Source organism: Bos mutus, chromosome 24 (genome assembly GCF_027580195.1).
Source record: "Bos mutus isolate GX-2022 chromosome 24, NWIPB_WYAK_1.1, whole genome shotgun sequence".
Classification (NCBI taxonomy): Eukaryota; Metazoa; Chordata; class Mammalia; order Artiodactyla; family Bovidae; genus Bos; species Bos mutus.
In genome coordinates, this window is record NC_091640.1 from 35,825,942 (window position 1) to 35,841,565 (window position 15,624).

The 15,624-nt window shown below is 47.1% G+C and overlaps 1 protein-coding gene across 2 annotated transcripts; it reads left to right on the top strand.

The window, feature by feature from the left end:
* Nucleotides 1–1,329: 1,329 nt before the first annotated feature.
* Nucleotides 1,330–9,053, top strand: ADCYAP1 (adenylate cyclase activating polypeptide 1). Of its 2 annotated transcripts, XR_011462422.1 has the most exons (6): nt 1,330–1,944; nt 2,280–2,390; nt 4,514–4,645; nt 5,044–5,142; nt 6,238–6,925; nt 7,474–9,053. XR_011462422.1 is itself a non-coding variant. In XM_005896312.2 (5 exons), the coding sequence occupies exons 2-5, from the start codon at nt 2,281–2,283 to the stop codon at nt 6,425–6,427; spliced, it is 531 nt and encodes a 176-aa protein (XP_005896374.1). In that variant the 5' UTR covers nt 1,330–1,944; nt 2,280; the 3' UTR covers nt 6,428–9,050. The 2 variants fall into 2 exon arrangements, 1 of the variants encoding a protein (XP_005896374.1); XM_005896312.2 differs by having other exon boundaries at nt 6,238–9,050.
* The last annotated feature ends 6,571 nt before the right edge of the window (nt 9,054–15,624 follow it).

The window sequence follows — 15,624 nt, forward strand, 5'->3', positions numbered from 1 at the left end:
CTCTGCTTCCCTTTTAAAAGAAATAGACCTGAGTTCTCTTACTGGAGTAGAAATTTACAGATCTTCTTAAATAACTCCAGGCCTTGGAAGCCTCTGGGTGGATGTGGTGTTCCCTTTGGGCTTTCCTCTTTCCACCTCATTTTCAGTTAAACATTTTTAGCCACCCCCATGGAAGGGATTCCTGTTGGAAACCCTCAGGGAGTGAACTTGTACTGGGTATTATCATGTTTCCCCAGTCTGTCTGCCTTTCCTCACACAGAACTCAAGTTGTAAATAAATGGGGAAACATATCTCTCACCCCCCAATTCTTAAAATTTCAGTTTTTCTGTAAAATACAATTTTGCCATTTCATTGTTAACATTAATAAGAGCCACAGAATGTGTGAAGGTATCCAAATAGGCCATGTAGAGATCCCCAAACCAGAACTAAAGGGCAGACATAGAATGCTCTTTCTTCCCACAGTAAAGGCAGGGGTCAGACAGTTGTCATCATTAAGGGCATCCATGGACACTGCAAGGGAGGGACATATCTGAACAGTGGGGGTACCTGGACAATGAATTGCCACATTGTAAGGGTGCCACTACCAAATCTTCCGATTTAGAGGCTCTGGTGAAAAATTAAACTAGTAGCAATTTTCAACGCTTGCAGCATCTGCAACCAAATAGTTCAGCACTCCAAGCCTGGACAGCACCACAGGCCGGGTTTAGGACTCTTTCTTTCTAATCTATAACTCTAATCAATTCCACTCAGAGCCAGACTGTCAACCACAGCCAGACTCATTAGCGATTTACTGAAAATCCTCCAAGACTTCCCTTTAGAAACAAAACGACTTCCACATTTAATTGTCTATCTAAAAGAACATAGGCAAGAAATTAGGAGATCTAAATTAAATTTATTAATAGGAGAGCTTGATGGTGCTTTAATTCCAGAGCCCAGAGCTCTGATTGCTGGGGCTTGATGAAAAAGCAAAAAGAAAACAAGAGAGACGTAGTTAAAAACTTTTTTTTTTTTTTTTTTTACCATTCTCAAGATTCTATGAATTCTTTACCCATCCTTGAGAAGTGGGTAAAACTGAAAACCATCGAGGTAATTAAACTCCTTTAAATTGTACAGTATGAGTGAAAGGTGTTTATGAGAAGTCGATGACTCCGGATCTTATCCAGGAGGACAGCAGAGGATAGTTAATATGTTCCTTGAGGGACTAGGATGCTGACGTCTTTTTCTGATACCCGATCATTACGTGACTGAAAAAAAAAAAAAAAAAAGGAAGTCATTCCACGTATAAAAATCGGAGCGCAACAGTGCAACAAAATATTCTGTACTTAAAAGGCCACAGGCAGACAGATGTTGACAAGAAAGTCTCTTTTGAAACCACGTTCGGATAGATTTCTGCTAACTGCCCAGATAAATAGGAGCAGAGGGCTGGTCACCTCTGTAATAACCACCGGCAGCAGTAGAAGAAACCGCAGCTTCAGACGCAGCCAGAGAGACTTCTGAGCAGCGAAGGCGCTGCCTGCTCGAGCTGCCTGGCCGGGCGGCTGACCCAGACGCCGACTTCGCTGAGGCCCTCTCTCTTTCTCTCTCTCTCTCTTTGCTTCTTTCCTTATCACTTCTTTCTTCTCGGTGGACTTCAGGCCACTTTGTCTCCCACCCACACTCAGCTCGTCGCCTCCTCCGTCTTCCTTCTCCATCTCTCCCCTCGCCCCCCTTCTCTCGGTGTCACGCTCCGTCCTAGTTCCGAGCGTCGTCAAACTTTTGAACAGAATAACAGGACTCAGCAAACAAGTCCTCCAGCTCCTCCCGCGGCTCCGGCTCGTTCCTGCGGCTCCTGCTCAGACGCTAACGCCAAACGGCGATGACTCTTGGGTTGTGACTGCAGCGCACAAACTTGGAGAAGCCCTTTGCCCGCCGTCCTACTTGGCAGCAAACCCTCTCCTGGCAGCGGTAAGAGTTGGATGGCAAGGAGGGAAAAAAATCTTACCAAACAACTCACCTGGTTGCTAATTCTTTTGCTGGCTTCGGGGTACGAGTTAGCTTTTCTGGGCGCCAGCTCTGGCGAGTTACTGGGCACTGGATAGATACAGGCGTATTTTCTAACTATAACGAGAAGGAAGTGGCGGGGCGAGCCGGCTTGTTGTTAAGCAGGATTCAACCCTGGGAGTCGGAGGGGAGCTCCGGGCCTCCCCCAGTTCGAGGAGTTTCTAGGGGGTCCGGGGTGGGGGTGGTGGAAGGCCAGGGGCGTTGGGACTGCTGCGTGATCTCTTTCCCGTCCTGCGCAGAATGACCATGTGTAGCGGAGCGAGGCTGGCCCTGCTCGTTTACGGGATACTGATGCACAGCAGCGTCTACGGCTCACCTGCCGCCTCCGGACTCCGGTTCCCGGGGATCAGGTAGGTGCTAGCCGCCCGAGCGGAGCGGAGGCCGGGACTTGTCGTCCCCCCCGACCCCTCCTCGCGGTCGCCCTCCTGCAGTTCCTCGGTCCGGCTACTGCCGTCTCCCCATGCGCCCCCACTGCGCCGCCACCAGCCTGGGTCCGGTCGCCTTTCACTTGGGGGATCTGGGCCGGACTCCTCCCGGGCTCGGCGCCCCTCCCCCAGGTCGCCACAGCCCCGGGGTCCCGGGTGGAGCGAGCGCGCCTCGAACCTGCCGAAGAAACTTCCCCTCCCCCAGCCCCTCCCCCGGGGCAGGGCCCGGATTCTTAGCTCGACTTCCGAGAACTTTGGCTCCCGCAGCCAGGTTGGGGGGTTGAGAGTGATGCTCCCATGGACTTGGCTTTGTTACGGCTTGTTCTAGGCTATCGGGGCGGGGTCTCCCCCCCTCTCCCTAGCTCTCCCCATCACCTCAGTTCGAATTCTTTCCACTGGAAGAGCTTTCTCTCAAGCGATAGGTTTTCCAGTTGCTTTTAGAGTCTTGGGGAGGGGGAGTGCTGGCCGGGTAGAGTTGAGAAGCGATTTGTGAGAAGGGAAACAAAGATGGGAGGGGGAGACACAGATGAAACGGATGCAAAGGAGGGAAAGAAAGCCAGCTGGCAGGCAGTACTGGGAGGGTAGCCCTGCCCACCCCAGGCTGCAGTAACCCTGCCTCTTTTTTTTTTTTTTCCCCTTCTCTTCTCCTCTTAATTCCTGGTTTCTAATCGGTCGGTGCTGCCCGGGTTCTCCGCCGCAGCCCCAGAGTCCCGGGCCTGTCAGTGGGCGAGTGGAAGCTCGCAGCGCGGCTCAGCATCCGCGCTCCACGGCGCACCCGGCTCCGGGAGGCGAGGAGCGCGCGTTCTGCCCGCAAAGCTGCTCCTCCGAGCCGCGACCAAGAGCGATTTCCTCAGAAGTCGCTGATCACTGATTTGGCCGGAGAGATGGGTTCTGGCTTCGGTATTAGGATTTCAGCATCTGGGCACGGAGTAGGGGTGGAGGTGCCCAGAAAGACCTGGAGACTCCGGGCAGCGGGGCCAGGGCTGAGAGGCGCGTCGCCGAGGAAAGGCTGGGTGTGGGGCGGGGTCGCTGGTGTGCTTGCCTTGCCCCTACCTCTCCAGGGATGGAGGAAAGGCGAGGGGAGGAACGAATGTGACTGATCCACCTAAAGAGCGCTACTTGCCTGGGCCGCTTTCCGAGTCTCTCCAGAGGCAGAAAGCGAGGGGGTTTTGTTTATTCACCCGCCTCTCCCGTCCTCTATCAGGGATTGAGGCTGTGGGCAAGGGCGACTGGGAGATCTTTGGCTTTCGGTGCCCTATTGATCCTTTCCCTTTGCCTCGGGGTTGAGACGTTGTCCCGCCGCCCGGCCACCACTAACCGATTAGCGCTAACTGCCGACTTACTGGACTTAAAAGCCCTATTTCACCCCCAGCTATTTTCAAAGTCCCGTGTGCCTGGTACTTTCTCCGGGCAAGACGCACCGGAGGGCACGGGCATGCCACGGAATGAGCCGTTGCCAAACAGGCTAAGTTTAGGGGCATCTATTATTCATGTTCTTGCCAGATCCTCTCCCGCCCGAAATAGAAGCCGGAGGTTCTCCGTGACCTACATCTGCGCCGGGAAGGGCTCCCCTGGGCTCGGAGGCTGGGTGGGGGTGGTTGCCCGCGTTGGCCGCCGGACTCCCCAGCCATCCACCCCCTCTGGCTCCAGGCCTCTCCCCATCCGGTCCTCGGTTGGCCGGCAGTTCTCTCCCAGGGCCTTTCCCGTCTCCGCCCGCCGCTGCTTGTGCGGGAGGCTCAAGAGCCAGGCCGGGGGTAGGAGAGGTCCTCCCCGGCGGCCAGGTGTGCGAGGTCGGCAGAGACGTCTGGGCTTCCCAGTGCCCGTTGAGGCCGTGGCCCCCGCAGGGCGACCCCTCGCCCCCGAGAGGAGGGATGGGAATTTCTCTTGGGTGTCGTTTCCTCCTCCTACCCCTGTCCTAGAAGAGACAGTTCTCCGAGGGGCGCCTTTTGGAAAAAGGAGCATCGTGAGAGCCCCTATGGGTCTTTGGGTCCTCGCAGAGGCGGGGAAGGACCCTACTGACCACTCCTGCCCTCTGGCTACCCCTGCAGGCCGGAGAACGAGGTGTACGACGAGGACGGAAACCCGCAGCAGGACTTCTACGATTCGGAGTCTCCGGGCGTGGGGAGCCCCGCCTCCGCGCTGCGCGATGCCTACGCGCTCTACTACCCCGCGGAGGAAAGGTACCGCGGCGCAGCCGGGCACTGGGAGGGAGAAAGGGGCAGGGGATGGTTCATCGAGTAGGTGCTTTTTCATAAAAACCCTCCAGTCTTTCTTCTCCCGGGCTGGTCCCCACGAGAGTGAAAGTTAGGAGCGGGCCGGTTTGTGTGGACAGGAGGGCCGCATGGGGACCAAAAGGTCTGCGGCCCAAGGAGCGGCAGTGAGTGCGCGCCCCGGCCGGGTTCCACACCTGAGGTCCTGGGAGGGCAGGACGAACTCTGGTTCTTGGCACTCACGGGAACATCCCAAGAGTTATTCCCTAGTGCCTTCCGGAGGGCCGGGGGGCAAGCGTGACTAGCGGGGGACCTGGGGCTGCCACTTGGGCAGTGACCCCCGGGCGCGCACTTTGCCTCCCTGTTAGAGATGTCGCCCACGGGATCCTTAATAAGGCCTACCGCAAAGTGCTGGACCAGCTGTCCGCCAGGAGATACCTGCAGACGCTCACGGCCAAGGGCTTGGGGTAAGAGTTTGCAAAAGAGTTAATCGGCGCGTGATGGCGCGCACGCGCGCACGCGCCGCGGCGGGTGTGTGTGCCGGTGCGCACTGGGAGGGCGGGGCTGCTTCTACGTCCTTGCGTGCACGTGGGGCCGAGGGTGCGTCTGCGCTGCAGGGTCTACAGGGCCAGCCCCCTGCCACAGGCTAAGGTTTAGGTACCGTGCCAGAAGTTTGGCCAGAGAGCTCGGGAATGAGGCGAGGAGGGGAGCGGGCAGGAAAATCGGGATGTCTGATCCGTTTTGAATAAAAAAAAAAAAAAAAAGTGGTCCCCCCTCTCCAGACCATCAAAACCTTCAAGTTTCTTGGGACGATTTACTTTTTCTTTCCTCACATTTCTTTCACTGTTAAATTCAAATCGAAATAAACAAATCCTCAAATTTGGACACCTAAGGAAGCAAACAGTTTTTGCTCGTGCCAGACAAACCCAAAGCACAGGATTTGCGGGAGCTTCTCTCACCAGAAGGCAATGTTTTAATAGAGCCCATGGGACACCAGAATACGTTTTCCGCACTGAATAATTCATGTGATGAAAAGTATTGCCTGCAGCCTGTCGACTTGTATTATTATCACGTTTTTCAACTTAGCGCGTAGGAGAGCAGTGCTCCCCTCTGACTGGGAATTGCGGAATCGATGTAAACTCCACGGCAACAGCCAACGGGAAATTCAGGGCTCTTTGGTGCTTTTCTCTCTGCGTGGGTGGGGGCGTCCGGGAACGGTTAGGACAATTGAGCGCAAAAGCACTGATGGTCCGATCTGAGAGGGCAGCGTTTGGAGAGGGGTTAGGGTTAAATCGCTTGTGTTTGGCCCGGGACCTCTTCCCAGGTCCATCCTATAAGGACTTGGTGCCCCGAGATCTTTGATGGGGAGGGAGTAGCGAGGGTTACCATCGCCGCCCTCCCTGCGACTGCTCCCTGACCGGGCAGGGTGGCGTGCTGGGCGCGGAGAGCTCGCGCCCTCCCCCGAAGATTCCCTCGTTGGGTCGGGTCTGCCTGCTCACCCCGCGTCTACTCACCGGATGTCTCCCGCCCCGCCACCCTCTTCCCGACCCCTCTCCTTGTAGTGGGACCCCGGGCGGCAGCGCGGACGACGACTCGGAGCCGCTCTCCAAGCGCCACTCGGACGGCATCTTCACTGACAGCTACAGCCGCTACCGGAAACAAATGGCTGTTAAGAAATACTTGGCTGCTGTTCTAGGGAAAAGGTATAAACAAAGGGTTAAAAACAAAGGACGGCGAATACCGTATTTGTAGCGACGAGTTGCCAGCTATCCTGTGTATACGGCCCTGACACAATGAGAAGTCGTTTTTCCCAACTGACTGAACTGTCATTGCTCCTGTGTTCTGTCCCACATGTATTTATGTATGAAGTCAAGCCATTAAATGAATATTTTGATAATAATATTGTTTTTCTTTTTACGAAGCACTAGAGAATGCACAGATATACTTTGTGGACCAATTATTGATATTGACATATATATTACGAATATATAAAGAGTATATATATATATATAAAGTATAATAGAGAGCCGTTCATACAGTGTGCACAAGGATTGAAGATTCGCCTGAGCTGTTTGTTTTTATATAAAATAAATAGAAAAATAGACAATCATTGTTTTGAATATTACTCCTATTTTTGTAAACTGGAATTAAAAGGATAGTATTTTTATCCACGATAGGCCTGAAGATATTAATCCTGACCATTTGCTACTGTACATAAACAGTGATGCCCTGCTCCAGGGAGACTTTGAGGTAATGATTTGGGAGGATTGCTGAAGGTCTGTCTTTCCCAGGGAGTCTCTAGGGCAGGCTGCTTCAATCCCAGCTGAACTCAACTGAGGCTCTGTCTACCCCTTGCTGGGTGGCAATGCCAATACTTCCGCTTTCTTTGATTCTATTTTTATGTGTATTTGTCTCTCTTCAGACTCTCAGCCCACAACGAAATTCTCCTGATAAAACAACAGCTGGATCTAAATTGTGCTTCTCCCCAGAATTCATACTACTCCCTGGGGGAGGAGTTGGGGGACTGTACAGAGAAGAGAGACTTGAATAGGAAGCTCTCTTTTCTGTACTTCCAGGGACCCCAGTATCCCAAGGTTAGGGCAATTGGAACAAAGTGGGACTATTGGAAAAGGCAGAGCATAAGGCAGTAGGGGGAGGACCCTGGAGAGGGACTGGCTGCAGGCAGCCCCAGCCTGGGGGCTGGCGGTAAGCCCAGTCCCACCATAGGTCCCCTGCCTGCCTGACTTTGGGCGCTGGGTATTGGAAATGGATGCAAAGTACAATGTGTTTTTCTCCAGTGCTGTCCATGCTGCTCATGTTGTGAAATGGCCAGGATCCTCCCCTTTGAACCCTGCTGTGTAGGAGCCTCCCTGTTCTTCCGTGGTTTTCCTGAAGACTCCTCTTTCCCACCTTCTCGCACTGTTTAAGTACTGTTTGCCGTTTTTTATTCACTTCTCTTAAACTTGTGAATGCTTCTTTTTCCTGTTGATTGATGCTAGCACTTATTGTAAAGTGTAGGAACCCCTGTGTGGTTACCACTAAGTAATTATGCACTATATATGAATCTTTTGTTTCTTGTTGATTGAGTTTGTAGGTAAAATGTATTTTTCTACATTTATGGCTTATTGCTTAGTAAAATTTATTTCATAAAACCAACCTTTGTGATATTAGAATGTGTAGTGTTCACATGTTGCTCAGTTGTACTAACTGATAAATCATTTAAACCCCATCTTCATATGTATGAGTACTATCTTGTATTTGTGGTCAAGAGTGAGGTAAGCAAGCTTCAACAGGCCCTGAGAATGTCCCCTTGTATTCTTTCTTGGCTACAGAAAGCATGTCTGTCTGTTTCCTGTCAATTTCTTGAACCTGTCAGGTAATCTCTATAACAAAAGAAACCTTCACCCAGCAACCAGATCAAGCAACAGCAGGCAAACCAGCCAGCCAAACTCCCCAAATTTCAGGTACAAGTTCTTTTGAAAAACACACAAAAAATAAACAAGAAAAGATTAAACATTAGCATGTCAAGGACCTTTCCTTTTCCTTTACGGATTTGATCAGTATGGAGTCATAAATCAAAGAAAACAGACTTGGATTTGCATTCCCCAGGCGGGATGGATGCTGCCCCGAGATCACGTTGCAGACAGTGAAAGCACAGAGGCCTTCGATCTGTGCCTCAGTCCTGTGTACGGAATCAATCTTTCTTTAATTCTGCAGTCTCCTCGGGCAATGTGACACAGGATGGGGTTTGCAGCTTCAGTGCCTTTCTTCGCCTTTTAAATCGCCACGATTCACAGATGGCTATTTAGTGGCCCTACAATGCTGCAACACATTGGCTTGCATTTTAGTCTTTAATTATTTGTTTCTTGGATAACGGGCAGAGTTTTCTGTATTTGTGTCAGCTGTTAGTGGTGACATAGGCCGCTAGTTAACCTTTTCTTTATGAAGTCTAATTTAGTGTTCCCGTGGCTAGTTGCAAGCATTTACAGTGATCACCCAGTTTAATCTTTTGTATACTTTCTAGAAATGCCAAGAGCCTTACTAACCTGGAGCAGATTTATGATATAGTGATAATTTAGGTAGATGTTAGTCTTGAAGCTCTTATTTTGTGTGCAACTGATTATAAAAACATCTTACCCAAGTATTATTACACACATGATATCTATAACTAGGTCTTTGATAACTGTTATATAAAGTGTGTAAAATTTGTATGAATAAATTTTTATAAACAATGCAACTTCGTCTAATGTGTGGGGAAAAAAAAGACATTCAGGAAGTAACCACTTTAAAATCACTTAGAGTATTATATTTTCTTTAGCAACCAGAGGATTTTTCATGTCTGGAATATCTAATTATGTATTTTCATAAATTGTGCTTTAATATCTACTTGATGGGTTACTGAATTTGACTAAAAATTTAAAGTAGCTACTCAGATGGAGACGCCTAAGAAGATATTAAGCTCATAAATAGGCAAAGATATTGGAACCTTTATAGGATGCTGAATTTAGATTAATTTCCATCCCCTAGTGTGTAAATGCACTGCTAAGTATTCAGAAAGTTGCTATTCAGTGGTGGGAGATAGTTCTTGGGTATTAGTTACACTTCTAAAATAGCAATCTGACATTGTTCTTTTATAAGTAACTCTGCAGATTAAATTGGTCTCCATAAAACTCTGTATAAAAATAACTTTGGAGGTTTAAAAATATGTTTAGAGGTCTACAGACAACTATCTCAGGTTAAAATACTTTGGGCAGAAGGAAAAAGAACATGAGTAAGCAAAGAGTTGCTTCTTTGGTGGCTCAGTGGTAAAGAACCCGCCTGCAGTGCAGGAGACTCAAGAGATGTGGGTTCAATCCCTTGGTCCAGAAGATCCCCTGGAGAAGGAAATGGCAACCCACTCCAGTATTCTTGCCTGGAAAATTCCATGGACAGAAGAGCCTGGCGGGCTGCAGTCCATGGGGTTGCAAAGAGTCAGACAACATTGAGTGACTGAGCACAGACACGCAAAGAGTTAATTCAATATCTATAAAAGAAAATGTTCTTTGAAGTCTAGGACAAAATGTGAAAAGTCATTTGTGGATTGTTTTATTAATCATATTAACAAACTTTAAAGCAAAACCTTCGTATGAAAGTTACATAAATTTCTCAGTAAGGTTTATTTTGCAGCCCTTGCTATTTCTGGCTTAAAAATGTATTAAAAGTCACTTATCATGTCAAATACAATTTAATTTAAGTTTTCATCCTAAATATTAATGTATACAATGAATAAATCAATAAATATGTCACCATAGTACTAAAAGATCAGCAAAGATCTGCAAGGATTCAAAAACTATCTTTAGAATTTAGCTCAGTATTTCAGGCCCAGAATCATATAAGGAGGAGACTATGATCTAGAGACCTCATTTGTAGTGTATTTTAAAAAATGAATGGTACAATTCATATTTACATTGGATTTTATTGGATAAGAGTTTTTCTTCATCTTTGAACCACTTCTGCTGCTGTTTCCCCATCTCCCAACCACGGAGTTGCTGAATATATACATATACATACACATATACATATACATATACATATATATATATGTATATATATATAGTGTGCTAGTGTGTTAAGTGGAAGAATGAAGAAAAAGATAATTTGGTTGAGGGCCAGTGACTTGTTGAGAAAATAGAAATAAGCCCCAGATTGGCTGACTGACTTTGAGGCTTCCCTGCTGGCTCAGACAGTAAAGAATCTGTTTGCAACGCAGGAGACCTGGGTTCAATCCCTGGGTCAGGAAAATTCCTTGGAGGAGGAAATGGCAACCCATTCCAGTATTCTTGCCTGGAAAATCACATGGACAGAGGATCCTGGTAGGCTACAGTCCACGGGGTCGCAAAAGAGTTGGACATGATTGAGCAACTAACACACATGGCTGACTTCAAGTAAAGTGAATGTATATAGCACCTTTCTGTATTCTCTTATGTGGGATAACTCAAAATGATGGCTTCTCCTTGGAGGAACTGGCATATTTAGGTACCCAAGAAGTCATCAGGTGTGCCCTCCTGCTGTTAGGGCTGGGGACATATTGATTCAATACAGTATATATTTACTGAACATGTAAAATGGACCAGGCACACTGGTTGAGAAAGCCTATCTAACATGTGGGAGTTAAGCTAGTATTGTTCAAAAGAATATTTTTCTGCAACAGAATCACCTGGGGAACTTGTTAATGATACAGATTTCAGGGTTTCACTAGAATCAGTGGATCTGCATCTTAAATAAAAACCCTAAATCGATGGACACTAAAGTTTAAGACTACCTAAATTTAGAATTTGGGGAAATATGTAGGCATGTGCGTGTGCTGCAACTGTTTTTTTTTTTTTTTTTTTCCTATTAATGAGCAACAGGTTATGCTATCTGTTTAGTTGCTAAGATGTGTCCTCGACTCTTTGTGACCCTGTGGATTGTAACCCACCAGGCTCCTCTGTTTTCCAGGCAAGAACACTAGAGTGGGTTTCCATTTGCCCCTCCAGGGGATCTTCCCAACCCAGGGATGGAACCCAAATGTCCCGCATTGGCAAGTGAGTTCTTGACCACTGAGCCACTAGGGAAGTCCCCATGCCCTCTGCACACAGTAATAAATACATCAAGAAGCTGTATTCTCCTAGAATGGACATTAGGTTCTTGGAAAAATGCAATATTTTCTTTAGGTCACTAAGCCCATAGTTAGCATTATTTTACATTCTGGTTGGACCTCTCTGTTAAAGGAGCTTCTGGAAGAAGTGTGGTCCTGTAAAAAGAGTCTAAATAATTCAGTCACATGATTGGGAGAGTAATGAAATAATAGAACCTGTGCAGCTAGCTGGCAGTAACCTCGGGTCCAGAAGTCAACTTGCAACTGGATCATGTCCACGTTTGGCTTGAATCTGGCTGTTTACAAGATGATTTTACTTGGAGGCCCCCTGTGACCTCACACTCCACTGAACTGTTCCCATGGTTACAAGGCTGGAAGTCAACACCAAGTATGAGCTCTTCTCTTCCATTGTAACCCTTCTTTGAAGAAGGAAGATGCCTGCTCCTTTTGCTGCAGTCCACACCTCACCCTTGGCTTCCTACATTGGTTTGTAACTGGTCATCCTTCCTTGGTCATTTCCCATGAACCAGGTAGTTTTAGCTCCTTCTCTTTCTCATTACCCTCTGATGTTCTGGGGTAGCCTGCCCTGTCCCAGGGTCCAGAGTTCCTCATACTCTGGACCCAACATGATCCTTCTTCTTTAGTAGCACAGGTTCTTATCAGTCTTGGAAACTGGAATGCTTCCTTTCATCTCCCACAATTGCTCCATGGTTGGAATGCCCTATCTCAACCTACCCAAACTAAATATTCTGTAAGGGCCAACTCACAACCTCCTTCTATAGGAATCTTCCTCAGCCTCTCTGAGCAACCTTCTCTTCATTCTCATCACCATCCTTGCACTTTTTCTCCCTGTAACCCTTCCTCTCTGCAGCACTAGGTCTAATCTCTAATTCCACACTGCTCTGCTCTATTCCTGAACTGCCTTGTAAATGCATGGCTTGTCTCCCCAGCTCGATGATCTCCTGGAAGGCCTGGATGACAAATTGCACGTTAATGCCCAACACACTTCTGGGAACATAATAAATACCTCTTTTGAGTGATGGAAATAACCAGAGGACTTGCAGAATTCACCTTGACAATCCCCCTGCTTAGTCTAACAGGATGGCTACAAAGCATATATAGGAAGTAAAATTAACTTGTTAATTAGGTGCTCATTGTAAATCAAGCTAGCTCTTCCTCCAGGAAAAGCTACATAGAAAAGAATGCCAAATTAATTAGGCATGTTTCTGCCTTAGACATCCCTGATGACTCAGTGGTAAAGAATCTGCCTCCAATCCAGGAGTCACAGGAGATTCGGGTTTGATCCCTGGGTCGGGAAGATCCCCTGAAGAAGGAAGGGGCAACCCACTCCAGTATAAAATGAACTTCAAATTCATATGTAGGCAAATGGCTGTGATACACTCAAGCTACCTACCAGGCCTTAATTTTTTCATCCTGATAAAGAAGAACTGTATTTCCAAATTAGAATTCACTTTATGTCTCAGGAAAATCATACTTTTTCCAAGAACAAAGGAAAAGGGATTTCTTGAGACAAAGACTGGGACCTGGACTGCGCTCAAAGTGATACTTACTAGTTGTCTGCAGCTGCCAAAGAAACTTCTCAACAGAAGTTTCTTCATCTATAGAAATCTGATTTGGAACGTTAGTTCATAGACAGAAAAAGGGACGTAATGAAAGATATTTTTTAACAGCAGTGGACCATCACCCTAGGTGATTTCATTTGGTCTAAGTTTATTTTCTTCTAGCTGTAAATTTGCCTTGTATTACAGAAGCCTAATTCAGGGAGGAGGATTACCTATAAGCCTAAAAGAAAATAACAATGTGGTGTGCATCTGCACACATCTGTCCTCTTCTTGTTCACTACCTGGATTTGCTCTTGACACACATCCCTCATGCAGGACTTGCCTTTAACAGAATGCTAACTCCACTTCTGGCTTCCCTGGTGGCACAGTGGTAAAGAACCTGCCTGCCAATGCAGGAGACACAGGTTCAATCCCTGGGTTGGGAAGATCCCCTGAAGAAGGAAATGGCAATCCACTTTAGTATTCTTGCCTGGAGAATCCCATGGACAGGGAATTCTGGCAGGCTATAGTCCATGGGGTTGCAAAGAGTCGAACATGGCTTAGTGACTAGACAATAAAAACTCCACTTCCAAGTATAAGGTCCCCTGACCACAGTTCAGGGCTTAACATGTGACCCATTTCAGGATAGTGGGATTAGAGATTTTATTTTTCTTTTTTTGCTGGAAACCTCTAGGAAGGAAACTCTTTCTTTCCTTCTGAATGGCATGGTGTGTAATTTAGCACAGCATTTAAGAAGCCAGCCTTGCAACTGAACCAACACCATGAAAGACAGAAGTGACAAGAAGTAACATGTCCTTGAAAACACCAGCAAGCCCTTGAATCAAACCAACCCTGAAGCCCGAATTGAACGTTCCTGTTAAATCAGCTCATAAATTCCCTGCATCGTTTAAGTCAGCTTTGTTTGTTGTTTGTAGTATCAGTATGTGTTGCAAGGCATGAGAACCCGACTCGTGCTGGCTGGGCATCTTTTCTTCAAAACCAGATGAGTGTTAAAACTAGTCTGCAGAAGTTCCAACCAATAGGAGGCATTAGAGCTTCCATTGCCCGAGTGTTCGAAAGACTTCACACTCTGCTAAAAACTTAACATTTAAATATTGGAAAACTTGTAGAACTGAACCCTAATAATTGCTTTTAACTGTAGAAAGAAATATCCTGGGAGGAGTCCTCGCCATCCTTTTCCATGAACCCTGCTACTTCTCTGAATCGCTGGCATCTTGTGTGTGTGTATGGGCTAAGTCACTTCATTCATGTCCGACTCTTTTGTGACTCTGGACTGTAGCCCACCAGGCTCCTCTGTCCATGGGATACTCCAGGCAAGAATACTGGAGTGGGTTGTCATTTCCTTCTCCAGAGGATCTTCCCAACCCAGGGATTGAACCCAGTTTCTCTTATGTCTCCTGCATTGACAGGTGGGTTCTTTACTGCTAGTGCCACCTGGGAAGCCCACTAGCATCTTAGAACTGCTCTGCTGTGAAACTTTTTTTGAATCTCTGCCTTTCCTTGTACCCATGAAACTTGTGATAAAGCTCAGTAGAGAGTAACTCTGGAAGACAGTTTGACTGTTCTTTTTTTTTTTTTAACAAAAGTAAACATACTCTTACCATAAGATTCAGGAATCAGGCTCCTTGAAATTTGTCCAAAGGAGTTAAAAATGTCTGCCCATGCTAAAACCTGCACATATATGTTTAGAAATGCTTTATTCATAATCGCCAAATCGAGCAACTGAGATCTTTCAGTAGGTGAATAGGTAAAAAAACTGGCGGTACATACAGACAATGGAATATTATCAAAAAGAAATGAGCTATCAAGATGAAAAGACATGAAGGAATGTTAAATGCATAGTACTAAGTGAAAGTACTAAGTCTCTGGTGGCTCAGTGGTAAAGAATCCACCTGACAATGCAGGAGACAGGGGTTCAGTCCCTGAGTCGGGAAGATCTCCTGGAGAAGGAAATGGCAACCCACTCCAATATTCTTGCTTAGAGAATTCCATGGACAGAGGAGCCTGGTGGGCTACAGTCCGTGGGGTTGCAGAGTCAGATATGACTTAGCAACTGAGCGTGCCTGCAAGTAAAACAAGCCATCTGAAATGGCTATATACTATAGGATTACAACTATATGCCATTCTGGAAAGGGCAGAACTATGGAGACAGTAAAAAGATCAGCAGTTGTCAGGTTTAGGAGGGGAAGACAAGAGATGAACAGGCTGAGCACAGGGGATTTTTAGGGCACCGAAGAGTGGCTTAAAGCTCAACATTCAGAAAATTAAGATCATGGCACCTGGTCCCATCACTTCATGGCAAATAGATGGGGAAACAGTGGAAACAGTGTCAGACTTTATTTTTCTGGGCTCCAAAATCACTGCAGATGGTGATTGCAGCCATGAAATCAAAAGACGCCTACTCCTTGGAAGGAAAGTTTTGACCAACCTAGAAAGCATATTAAAAAGCAGAGACATTACTTTGTCAACAAAGGTCCATCTAGTCAAGGCTATGGTTTTTCCAGTGGTCATGTATGGATGTGAGAGTTGGACTATAAAGAAAGCTGAGCACTGAAGAATTGATGCTTTTGAACTGTGGTGTTGGAGAAGACTCTTGAGAGTCCCTTGGACTGCAAGGAGATCCAACCAGTCCATCCTAAAGGAGGTCAGTCCTGGGTGTTCATTGGAAGGACTGATGTTGAAGCTGAAACTCTAATACTTTGGCCACCTGATGTGAAGAGCTGACTCATTTGAAGAGACCTTGATGCTGG